The sequence below is a fragment of the Eretmochelys imbricata genome, chromosome 9 (assembly GCF_965152235.1).
Source record: "Eretmochelys imbricata isolate rEreImb1 chromosome 9, rEreImb1.hap1, whole genome shotgun sequence".
Taxonomy (NCBI): domain Eukaryota; kingdom Metazoa; phylum Chordata; order Testudines; family Cheloniidae; genus Eretmochelys; species Eretmochelys imbricata.
The window spans coordinates 47,784,392-47,797,767 of NC_135580.1; the positions used below are offsets into that span (position 1 = coordinate 47,784,392).

At 45.4% G+C, this 13,376-nt stretch overlaps 1 protein-coding gene across 1 annotated transcript in view; it reads left to right on the top strand.

The window, feature by feature from the left end:
* The window catches only part of NGEF (neuronal guanine nucleotide exchange factor), a 75,424-nt gene that overhangs the window by 39,112 nt on the left and 22,936 nt on the right, over positions 1 to 13,376 (top strand). The window contains exon 5 of the mRNA XM_077826581.1: positions 7,422 to 7,696. Within this exon, the coding sequence (XP_077682707.1) occupies positions 7,422 to 7,696 (275 nt within the window). The remainder of the gene's footprint in view (positions 1 to 7,421; positions 7,697 to 13,376) is intronic.

Sequence of the window (13,376 nt, forward strand, 5' to 3'; positions counted from 1 at the left end):
CTCCCCGTTTCCCCACCCTCCGTTCCGGCTCCACTGGTCACTGCTGCACAGTGCTGTTTAGAGCCCTGCAAATCCATGGATATCTACAGATATCCATATCCATGGATGCAGATACCTTCAGACAATTTTTGCGGATCGCAGATCAGATGCGGATACACGTTCCTGTATCCACGCAGGGCTCTAATCATAAGTGTCTTAATGTTCTGCCAGGTATGGCTGAGGTTTCCAACAACCACATACCACACAACAGAACCACTAACCCAGGAACTTATCCTTGCACCAAAGCCCGTTGCCAATTGTGCCCACATATCTATTCAGGGGACACCATCACAGGGCCTAATAACATCAGCCACACTATCAGAGGCTCGTTCACCTGCACATCCACCAATGTGATATATGCCATCATGTGCCAGCAATGCCCCTCTGCCATGTACATTGGTCAAACTGGACAGTCTCTACGTAAAAGAATAAATGGACACAAATCAGATGTCAAGAATTATAACATTCATAAACCAGTCGGAGAACACTTCAATCTCTCTGGTCACGCAATCACAGACATGAAGGTCGCTATCTTAAAACAAAAAAACTTCAAATCCAGACTCCAGCGAGAAACTGCTGAATTGGAATTCATTTGCAAATTGGATACTATTAATTTAGGCTTAAATAGAGACTGGGAGTGGCTAAGTCATTATGCAAGGTAGCCTATTTCCTCTTGTTTTTTCCTACCCCCCCCCCCCCCGATGTTCTGGTTTAACTTGGATTTAAACTTGGAGAGTGGTCAGTTTGGATGAGCTATTACCAGCAGGAGAGTGAGTTTGTGTGTGTATGGGGGTGGGTTTTTGGAGGGGGGTGAGGGAGTGAGAGAACCTGGATTTGTGCAGGAAATGGCCTAACTTGATTATCATGCACATTGTGTAAAGAGTTGTCACTTTGGATGGGCTATCACCAGCAGGAGAGTGAATTTGTGTGGGGGGGTGGAGGGTGAGAAAACCTGGATTTGTGCTGGAAATGGCCTAACCTGATGATCACTTTAGATAAGCTATTACCAGCAGGACAGTGGGGTGGGAGGAGGTATTGTTTCATATTCTCTGTGTATATATAAAGTCTGCTGCAGTTTCCACGGTATGCATCCGATGAAGTGAGCTGTAGCTCACGAAAGCTCATGCTCAAATAAATTGGTTAGTCTCTAAGGTGCCACAAGTACTCCTTTTCTTTTTGCGAATACAGACTAACACGGCTGTTACTCTGAAACCTGTCAAAATGGGGTATGTTACACACAGCGCCATCTAGTGGCTGAGCAGTACAATACGGTTTAACATTCGATTACAGTGCCTCTTACTTGGCAGCACACACAGCTCAGTGAAGCTGTGGAGGCTGGCAGTAGTGGGACACGCAGCTATCACTAGGCCGACCCACCGGGCAGGAGGTGGCTGCAGTTGGATAGCAAGCATGGGGCGTGGTGAGCAGGAAGTTCCCCCAGGCCAAGCCCCAAGGATAAGGTGGTGGTGCTGACACAGGTTCGGGAGGAAGTGTTGGGTTTGGGTCAGGCTGGTTCTGAAAACAACTCAACACTCTCCGGTCAGGTTCAGATTTAACCACCTGATTTAACCACCATAGCCTCCTGCTTAAGTTTCCTGATTCTCACTTTGATTCCCTTCAGTCTGTCCCAAAATATTGCAGATAAAATCATTTTCACATGCTGCTCTAGTCACATTAACTCCCCTCAACTTCCATATAGAATTCATGCTTCCCATCCTTATCACCAACACCCTTCCCAAGTCCTTCACAGCCTATATCTCTGTTTTCATATTTTAGTATTTGGTTTTTTGCTGTCTTTGCTCTGCCCAAAGGTCTTCCTACTCATCCTCCTTTCTGTCCTTCTCCCACTATCATCTTCATGCTTTCATACTTTCTCTATGTCTGGAACACCCACTAGGTAGGCTTCCCTCTACCTTCAAATCCTTCTTTAAAATGTGTTTCTCTCTCTAACCCTACCTAAGCTGACACTTTTGGGCTGAAGGCTCCTTGGGAAAGGGATGTTGTCTTCCATCTTTGGCAGATCAAAGGAAAGGTGGATCAGATAGGGAACATATTAACAAAACAAGAATTTCATTGACTAGAGTTTTATTTCATGTTCTCCAAAAACAGAAGGAAAGAATCTGCCCAACAGATCCTTATTAAAGGGATCTGCCTCTAAATGTTTACAAAGAGAATAAACCACAATTCCACAAAACAAAAACAAAGTGGGGTTATTTGCCTATAACTTTCAGGACAAGACCCATCAGCGCAACTTCCTTCCTTCCACATGTCTCCTCTACTGTGGAAAAGGTAGTCTTTTTTATATAGTCCCCTTATTCCCCAGCATGCCCCAGGGACTGCATTTCCCAGCCTTCCCTGCTCTCCTAAGGCTTGATCCTCTAAACCAGTGAACACTCTGGGCCCCAGTGCAGCAGAGCATTCAAGCACGTGCTTAAGTTTAAGTACATGAGAAGTCTCACTAAGGTCAATGCTGATTCAGGAGGGTTTCCTTCACAAGCTTTAAATGTTCTGTACATCCCAATTCATGCCCTGTGTTATGTACAGGACTGAGCACACTATTGACGATTAACAGATAACATGTATGAAACCATATAAGCATAGTAGACTATGAGGAATTATGTAAGTAGCATCGTGATAAACTTCAAGGAAAGTCTCTTTTCTTCATTTATAGTGTAGGAAGCTAACAGAAATGTGTATGGTTTCCAAGGTACAGCTAATCCTATTGCTATTTTAATCCAGTTTTGAATATCTTTCCAGAAAGAACAGTTTACAAGAATTACCACATTCTGTGAGTGTATGTGTTTATGTACACGTTTTCCCATCATAACTCTGTCTAGAAATATAGGTTCAACATTAATTGGTACTGAGTTTCAAAAAAAATTGAAATACCTGGTACACAAACTCCTGACCTGTCTCTCACATTGTTATATATGAAAACTGTTTATGAGATACAATATCATTTATACATTTTGCCAGATAGATTTTAACCCTTATTGAGTAAAGCAAAATAAAGTATTTATGGAATGGCTGACACCAGCATTGTTGTTCATTTAACAATCACAACACTTAGAATCATAGAAGATTAGGGTTGGAAGGGACCTCAGGAGGTCATCTAGTCCAACCCCCTGCTCAAAGCAGGAGCAGCCCCAACTAAATCATCTCAGCCAGGGCTTTGTCAAGCCGGGCCTTAAAAACCTCTAAGGATGGAGATTCTCCCACTTCACTAGGTAACCCATTCCAGTGCTTCACCACCCTTCTAGTGAAATAGTGTTTCCAAATATTCAACCTAGACCTCCCCCCCCTGCAACTTGAGATCATTTCTCCTTGTTCTGTCATTTTCCACCACTGAGAACAGCCTAGCTCCATCCTCTTTGGAACCCCCCATCAGGTAGTTGAAGGCTGCTATCAAATCCCCCCTCACTCTTCCCTTCTGCAGACTAAACAAGCCCAGTTCCCTCAGCCTCTCCTCGTAAGTCATGTGCCCCAGCCCCCTGATCATTTTTGTTGCCCTCCGCTGGACTCTCTCCAATTTGTCCACATCCTTTCTGTAGTGGGGGGCCCAAAACTGGATGCAGTACTCCAGATGTGGCCTCACCAGTGCTGAATAGAGAATAAGGAATAATCACTTCCCTCAGTCTGCTGGTAATGCTCCTACTAATGCAGCCCGATATGCTGTTAGCCTTCTTGGCAACAAGGGCACACTGCTGACTCATATCCAGCTTCTTGTCCACTGTAATCCCCAGGTCCTTTTCTGCAGAACTGCTGCTTTGCCAGTCGGTCCCCAGCCTGTAGCGGTGCATGGGATTCTTCCTTCCTAAGTGCAGAACTCTGCACTTGTCCTTGCTGAACCTCATCAGATTTCTTTTGGCCCAATCCTCCAATTTGTCTAGATCACTCTGGACCCTATCCCTTCCCTCCAGTGTATCTACCTCTCCCCCCAGCTCAGTGTCATCCACGAACTTGCTGAGGGTGCGGTCTATCCCATCGTCCAGATCATTAATGAAGACTTTGAACAAAACTGGCCCCAGGACTGAACCCTGGGGCACTGCACTTGATACCAGCTGCCAACTAAACATCAAGCCGTTGATCATTACCAGTTGAGCCCAACAATCTAGCTAGCTTTCTATCCACCTTATAGTCCATTAATCCAGTCCATATTTTTTGAACTTGCTGGTAAGAATACTGTGGGAGACCGTATCAAAAGCTTTGCTAAAGTCAAGATATATCACGTCCACCGCTTTCCCCATATTCACAGAGCCAGTTATCTCATCATAGAAGGCAATCAGCATGACTTGGTCAGGCATGACTTGCTCTTGGTGAATCCATGTTGACTTTTCCTGATCACCTTCCTCTCCTCCAAGTGCTTCAAAATGGTTTCCTTGAGGACCTGTTCCACAATTTTTCCAGGGACTGAGGTGAGGCTGACTGGTCTATAGTTCCCCAGGTTCTCCTCCTTCCCTCTTAAAAAGATGGGCAATATATTTGCCTTTTTCCAATCATCCGGGACCTCCCCCGATTGCCATGCGTTTTCAGAGATAATGGCCAATGGCTCTGCAATCACATCAGCCAATTCCGTCAGTACCCTCGGATGCATTAGATCTGGACCCATGAACTTGTGTATGTCCAGCTTTTCTAAATAGTCGTTAACCTGTTCTTTCACCACCTGAGGTCTGCTCACCACCTCCCCATACTGTATTGTCCAGGATAGCAGTGTGGGAGCTGACCTTGTCTGTGAAGACCCAAGCAAAAAAAGTATTGAGTACTTCAGCTTTTTCCACATCGTCTGTCACCAGGTTGCCTCCCCCATTCATTAAGGGTCCCACACTTCCCCTGACCTTTTTCTTGTTGCTAACATACCTGTAGAAACCCTTCTTTTTCTTTTACCCGTCATCCCTTGCTAGCTGCAACTCCAGTTGTGTTTTGGCCTTACTGATTACAGCCCTGCATGCCCAAGCAATATTTTTATACTCCTCCCTAGTCATCTGACCAAGTTTCCACTTCTTGTAAGCTTCCTTTTTGTGTTTAAGCGCACCGAAGATTTCACTGTTAAGCTAAGCTGGTCGCCTGCCATATTTGCTATTCTTTCTGCACATCGGGATGGTTTGTTCCTGCACCTTCAATAAGATTTCTTTAAAATACAGCCAACTTTCCTGGACTCCTTTCCCCATCATATTAGCCTCCCAGGGGATCCTGTCCATCAGTTCCCTAAGGGAGTTAAAGTCTGCTTTTCTGAAGTACAGGGTCCGTATTTTGCTACTCTCCTTTCTTCCTTTTGTGAGGATCCTGAACTCAACCATCTCATGGTACCTGCTGCCCAGGTTGCCATCCACTTCTGCTTCCCCTAGTAATTCTTCCCGGTTTGTAAGCAGCCGGTCAAGAGGAGAACGGAACCCTGTTTGGTTCCTCCAGTAGCTGCACTAGGAAGTTGTCCCCAACACTCTCCATAAACTCCTGGATTGTCTGTGCACCACTGTATTGCTCTCCTAGCAGATGTCCTATTCAAGTATAAACCAAACCAAGGGAGATAAATTAAAAGAATGCAATTTATATTAAATAAATGGAGTGAATGACTAACGGAAGACTAATTGGCATTCCTATGTTGTCAAATCTAGTAATTCATATTCTAGATCCAAGGAATTGGTTTTCTGGTTCCACCGGATGACTGGAAAGGGCAACATGGGACAACTAACAGCAGCCTTATGAGAAATACTAGATCTTAAAACTTCCAAAGTACAAGATTGTTTTGTAGTTTTCTTTTGTTAGGGGTAGGACCCTGAAAATCAGAAGGAAGTTTTGCCTAATTCAGTGGAACTCCCTCTGCCCCAGATTCTGAAGGAATTTTGGGAAAATCAATGGGAACTTAAGAGTGAATGCTCTCAAAATATATAAATGACAAGACCAATACATTTAGATATTATTTAGGGCTTTGAACAGTTTTAAATATAACTGATTTTATTTCATTTCATTCAGTTGGGGGATATTTATTTTGGTTTCCCCCATTAAGAGCTTCCTGTTCTGATAGATATTCCACCTGGCACTAGAAATCTCATAACTTGTCATAGAGCAAAATCCAATGGTTGGTAGAGCTAAGAATAAAACTCAGGAACCCTGATTCCCAGTTCTCTGTTCCTAACACTAAACCCCAACCCACTTTTCTGTATTTAAACATAACATTGAGGATGAGAGAGCAGATTACCAGATTCATTGAATTAAATGAATAAGTCTACCACTGTCATCTGAAGAGTTTTCCCTAGCTGTAAGATCAGAAATATTAATTGTAATTACATATTGTTGTCAATCATTTAGTAGTTTAAATATAGTGAGGTGGCCTTTAAGACTGCTGGACTGAACAAAATGGTTGCAGTTTTCCCTTAAAGTTTTATCTATTTTTCTATGGCTGACACTTGTCACTGACATATTCAAGCATCTCATGAACATTAAATAATTTATCCTCTTACATCTCTTTGAAGTATTACAGAGAACAGAGGTGCAGAGAGATTAAGTGATATGCTCAAATTCACCCAGGAAGTTAGCGGCAAAGCCAGGAACAGAACCCAGGTCTCCTGAGCCCTGGTCTATCTGGGTCGGCAACCTTTCAGAAGTAGTGTGCCGAGTCTTCATTTATTCACTCTAATTTAAGGTTTCATGTGCCAGCAATACATTTTAACTTTTTTAGAAGGTCTCTTTCTATAAGTCTTTAATATATAACTAAACTATTGTTGTATGTAAAGTAAATAAGGTTTTTAAAATGTTTAAGAAGCTTCATTTAAAATTAAATTAAAATGCAGAGACCGCAGGACTGGTGGCCAGGACCCCAGCAGTGTGAGTGCCACTGAAAATCAGCTCACGTGCTGCCTTTGGCATGCGTGCAATAGGATGCCTACCCCAGATCTAGTACTTTAATGACCTGATTACCCTTCCTCTCTAAGGACCTGATCCTATCCCCATTGAAGTCAATGGAAGATGCTCCCTTGACTTTAACAGGGATTAAAGTAAAACAGATTTATATAATGCCATCTCCCTAGCAGATATGTAGATCCTTAATAGTATAGTAGCATCATACAAAGATAAGGGAAGAGCCTTTTCTTACAGACCTTTCTAAAGACGCCACTGAGAAATGAGACAGTTCCATTTTCACATATAGAAACTGATAATGGATTCATCGGATTCTGCATGTACTTCCACAGTTTTGTAATTTTATTCTTTCCGCTTTTGGTTGAGGCTGGGAAATCAACATTTGGCTTTTTCTTTCACTCTGGAATGGATGCTTTCTACCTCTTTGCTTCGATGAACTGAAGTAAAATATTCACGCCAAAATAAATCCATATTCTTTTCCCTATATTGTTCAATAATAGCTCTCTAACCATCATGTTGGCTTCTAGGGCTCTTGTATCAGGAATATCGAGATAAATCTACACTTCGGGAGATTGAAACCAGACGACTGCAAGATGCACAGACAGACCCCGAGGAGTGCTCAGCCAATGAGGAGACGCCATTAGAGGCAGAACCCACAAATACTGCAGAAAGCAGGACTCCTCCCCAAATCAGCTTGCTCAGGAACTCCACCTCCAGGTTTAACTTGTGGCAGGATCTTCCAGAGATCAGGAGCAGCGGTGTCCTGAATATCCTTCAGCCAGATGAGATCAAACTGCAGGAGGTAATGGAAGGCATGAGAGGGAATAAAGAGTTTATCTGTTGGATTTTTCCTTAAAGTCAGTGTGACTAGAGTCACTTAAGTCAAAATATCAACATTCAAAAATAAGGAAGTTCCACCACAGCCAGTGACAAATTGTGGTCTATTAAATACCCCCATATGTAATGCTAATGAACTTCACTTTCCAAAGAGCATGAGGAAGTCCTATACCTAGGGCTTAAATTCAGCCAGAGTCCCGGCACCTCTTGTGGAGGCGGAAGCCCTGGCGCCCCCTGACCTTTATGGGGCTGAAGCCTCTGAGACCCCCCCACCCCTCAGCTGAAGCCCAGAGCCCCGAACATGGCTTAGGGTTATGGGAAACTCCTGGAAATAATCTCTGAGAATTTAAGGCCTGCCTGTACCCTACCCCAATCACCAGAAGAGAATCTTGCTGCTGGCAACTTCAATAGCAACAATCGAGAACTTAGCTTCTCATTACTACTACTACTGATTTACAAGGAGGTAAAGGAGTAATGAAGTACTAATAATAGTACCCTCTTTGGCCTCCCTCCATGCCAGATGATCCTCTTCTGTTGTCAGAGGCAGGAATCATACTTTCTATTATTCCTAGGAAGAATTACTTTGTTTAATATAATTAAAAATGAATTGGAATAAAAGGAATTAAATGGTTGGTCACCAGTCCCAGTGGAGTTTCCTTATTTCGCAGTGTTGATTCTTTGATTCTGTCCTTACTTTAAAACAGAATGACAATTGCAGTACGCAAAACTGGGTCAATAAGGATGCACGAGCACTTTAACTGCACAGACTAGGCTATCTCTGGACATTGTTTTTGTACTGTTAATTTATACGGCTGTGTCAAATAATGTGTTGAGTGGGTTGTTGACTGTACACTCAGGGCTGTCGCAGTGGTGCACACATGAGTGAAAACGTTTATTATGGCTTCCCTGCTCCTGAGACATAGCAGTTGGCACCACCTTTCAGCAGCCCAAGGGGGGCCACTGTTATAAGCTACTATCTAAAGGCTTTGCACCTCAGGCAGCCTCTCTGGGATACTTTTCCTCTCAGGTCAGTGAAGGGATTTAACTCCTTCATGCTTCAGCCAGGATGGTGTACAGACACCCCTTCAGCAGCACTTACTCCTGGGGGAATTCTGCGCCAAAAAATTTAAAATTCTGCACACAATATTTTAAAATTCTGCAGAATTCTGTGTATTTTATTTGTCAAAATAACACAATATAATCATGCCATTTTCAATTATTTTGGTAATTTATTTCAAAATACCTGTCAACAAGAATGTCCATAACAATACAGACAACAAAAAAGATTCAGGAAATGTTTTTTGACAAATAGATTCCTTACCAGGCATAATAATACAGAGCTTTGAGTAATAATTCATTTAAACTACTATACAGAACTGTATTTTCCACACCCCTCAGAAGCAGTGGAAAGGCTTTGGAGAGCCAGGGGTAACAGAGGATCTGAGGGAGAGGGAAGTAATTGCTGGAAGTAATTGCGAGTGAACCAGGAGTGTTGTTGGGTGTGGGTGGGAGAAGTATGGAACAGGTTTTTTAGGGGGTGGAGGGGATTGTTCAGGAGTTGGGGAACCTCCCCCATACAGATGCTGGCTGACCCCAGCCTCTCCCATTCGGTCAGGCATATCTGCCCCTGTTCCCTTGTGTCCCTGCACCCCCACTTGCCCCCCCCCCCTTCCCTCCATTCCCATGTGTTCCTTCACCACTCTCCCCCCGCATGTGTCCCTGGCAGCCCCACCCCACTAACCCAATGTGGCCCTGCACCCCTACTCCCATTCAGCCCCCACCACAGTCTATTCCCTCTCACTAGCCCTTCTCAGTCCCAGTCTATGTGACATCCCCCAGCAGTCCCATGAGCCCAGCTCTGTCTGTCTGCCCTCCCACCCATATCCTGTGCCGCCTCCTCACCTGGCCTCAGGGCAGGGTGTTGTGAAGAGTGCAGTCTCTCTTCCTCCCTATCCACTGCTGACTGCTACTGCCAGTGAGCCGGCTCCCTCTGTTTTGGTGCCACAGCAGCCCCTGGTGGGAGAAAGGCATAACTGTAGCACCTCACTGTATTTTCTGTGAAGAAAAAATATCTGTGGAGGACATGGATTCTGCATGTGCGCAGTGACGCAGAATTCCCTCAGAACTATCTTATAAGTAAGGCTGCATGTCTGTCATGGAGCTCAGGCAGCCCCTGGGCCAGCCGCATCAGCTACTGCTGAGGCAGTCTCAGGCCACCACATCCCTCCCCTCCTCCCCCCCAGCAACAGTAGTTTGGGTGTGGGAAAGTGCTCAAGGCTGGGGTGTGGGGCAGTGCTTACCTTGGGGGATCCCTGGAAGCAGTCGGCATGTCCCTGCAGCTCCTAGGCAGAGGGGCAAAGGGGCTCTTCCCGGCCAATGGGAACTGTGAGCCGGTGCTCATGGCAGTGGCAGCGTGCAGAGCCCCCGCTGGCCTTCCCTCCCCGTAGGAGCTGCAGAGACATGCTGGCTGCTTCCGGGAGCCTGCCAGTCCTGCCAACCCTCACCCCCAGCACCAGTGGGGATCCTGGGCCGCACACCGCTGCTGCCCTCCCCCCCCAGCACCTGCGGTGCCCCCTCCCCCAGCCCACACCCCCAGAGCACCCGCGGCCCCCCGGTCCAAGTTTTAGTCAGGGGTATATAGTACAAGTCATGGATAGGTCATGGGCCATGAATTTTTGTTTACTGCCAGTGACCTGTCCATGACTTTTACTAAAAATACCCGTGACTAAAACATAGCGTTACTTATAACACTGGAGTGTCTTTTGCAGAGAGTGAAGACTAGACAATGGTTTTTGTTTGAGCGTATGGGGTATCAGCTGTCTTCATTCTAAGCTAGCAGGGTTGATTTAGGTAGGTTTTAAAATAGGAAAGATGGGGTAAGACGTTTTGTTCACCCAGCTAACACTTTAAGCAGAGAAGGCTTGAATAAAAGATATGATGGAGTTAGCAATGACCAATAAAAGGAGCAATAGAATTCACTCTTTTTAAAAATACAGAATGTAAGAAATTTGGTTAATAGGTAGGAAAAGTAGGAAGTAGTACTTCATGAAACCAATTATGACCTTGTTCACACTACCAAAATATGGTGGAAGGAGTGAGTTACTGATTAGAATATTAATACAGCTATGACCCTGGATAGGCAAGACATAAAGAGGAAAGAAGGATGAGGTGAATACAAGGTGAGGTGAGATGAAGGATCAGAAGTGAATACAAGAGCAGAAAAATATAAAATAATAACAGGAGGTGTGACTATAAGATAACATGGGCTGAAACATAGGAATGGGAAAAACAAAAGAAATCGTGATGGACATGTGTTGTAGACTACAGGGGTCAGGAGGCAATCAGAAAAAGTAACATGCTATTGGAATAATGATCAGAAATGACTAAATCACCCATGGGTAGCTTTAATTATCCAGACATCTGCTGAGCATTAAGCCCAGCAAAACATGAATCATCAAGGGCATTCTTGAACTCAACTCTATGGAAGATATTTTAATGATGCAAAAAATAGAAGAACAAGCCAGAAGAGACATTACTCAGGTTCTCACAGTGAACTGCCCTGGAGGAAGTGACAGAATGTGAATGTAATGGGGGATGGCTTGGAACAAGTGACCATAAATTTAAATTACTTGAGTGTATTAGTAGTACCAGGGGCGGCAGGTTTGTATGATTTTTAGTGATGCTCAGAACAGGTCCAAGTCCCACCCCCCCACACACGCACCTGCCTTGTAAGCCGATATATATTTCTAAAAATAATGGAAAAATGTGAGAGCTCTGGGGTGGGGCCAGTGATGAGGGACTTGGGGTGTGGGAGTGGCTCAGGCAGAGGGTTGGAGTGCGGGGTGAGGGCTGTGGGGTGACCCAGGGATGAGGGGTTTATGATGCAGGAGGGGGCTCAGGGCTGGGGCAGAGGGTTAGGGTGCAGGGGGATGAGGGCTTTGGCTGGGGATGAGGGAGGGGCTCAGAGGTGTGGTGGGGCTGGGGATGAGGCGTTTGGGGTGCAGGCAGGCTGCCCCAGGGCTGGGGCCAGAGAGAAGGACTCCCCCCAACCCTCTCCCCACCGGCAGCAGCAAGCTCTGGGGGAGGGGCCCCCATTTCTCCCCTGGCAGCACACTCACCTTGCACCACTGTCACTGCATGTGATCCTAGGGCCCCTCAAGTCCAGGAAGCGCCCTCGCCTCCCCTGCCATCACATGTACCCCTTCTTCCCTGCTGCTGCCGCCCTTCACTGTAGCCTCACTGGGGGTGGGGGATGGGGCTGCCCTTTGCCCTGTGTGGGGCAGGAGCGGTGACTGCGGGCGGGGGGCATAGGCACAGACATCTGCTGGTGCCAGGGGGTGCTCGACTCCCCCACCCAATGTCTCTGGCCCCGCCCTGTCTCCACTCCTGCCCCGCCCCTGCCCCAAAGGCCCCGCCCCAACTCCGGCCCCACCTCTTCCCTGCTTCCTCCCTTGTGTGCGCCGCGTTCCCAGTCCTCTCCCCTCCCTCCCACAGCTTGTTACATTACGAAATAGCTGTTTTGTGGCGGCAAGCCCTGGGAGTAGAAGCGGGGACATGGCGCACTCAGGGGAGGAGGCGGAGGTGAGGTGAGCTGGGGCAGGACATGGAGCTTGGCTGCCGGTGGGTGCTCCGGACCTGGAGCACCCACAGAGTCAGTGCCTATGGCAGGGCCCCCTGTGCTGGTGGCGAGTCCCTCCAGAAAAGGGCACCAGCCTAGGAGTGTGAGACCAGTTTCAAGTCCCTGCTCTGCTTGTTTCCGAGTGATCTGGAATAAAAAACTCTGCTCTTAAAGAGTGTGAGAGTCTGTCCCTCTCTCTCTCCCTCGCCCCCCCCCACCCCACCCCAATTCCATGTTTGTAAACACTTCCAAAAGATTTTGTTTTTATTTCAGTGTGGAACGAAAAAATTAAAAACCTCAAATGTTGCTACAAAGCAAAATTGTTGTCCTCTGGAAAGCTCAAATACTGAGCTAACCTTTCTTCTTCCCGATCTGTTACAGGGGAGTCACTCTTATTCGGTGGAGGTGACCAAATTTGGTTGTTATTTATTGCCTGTTTGATGAGTATAAATTTAGAGCTACTCTAAATCCACAGTATAACTTTCACCAATATCAGATAGAGATGTGCTCAGAAATTAGGGCTAGAATGTGATTTATTTACTAACTAATCTTCTAGTTATTGTTTGTTAAATATCTTATTGTCTCATTTAGGCTTTATGCAGTGGGAAAATAAGCTTAACCTTCAGGATTACTTACTTTTTTCCTTTTGCATTTCTTTCCCTTTAGCAACTCCTAACTTCCTCATGGTCTTCACTTTCACTCCCTGTCTCATCCCATTTGCTAAAATGATCAGCAATGACATAGTTAATGCCTCATTTAAAGTGTCATCATTAGTTAACATCCCATGAGATTGATAGGGTAGTGTAGTCCATACTTCTAAGCCATTGTTTCTGGCTGTCTGCAGACTCAGGAAGATAACACTGCATCAGTTTACATTTGGTTTTAAATTTTCTATGGTTATCTTTGCAACTCTGAGGATAGAATCTTTTTTCTTTAAAAAAATATATATTTTTGAGCTATCAAATATTCCATGAAGGCCATGTACATACATCAAATGGGATGGATGTTTGAGACCACTGATCTACTA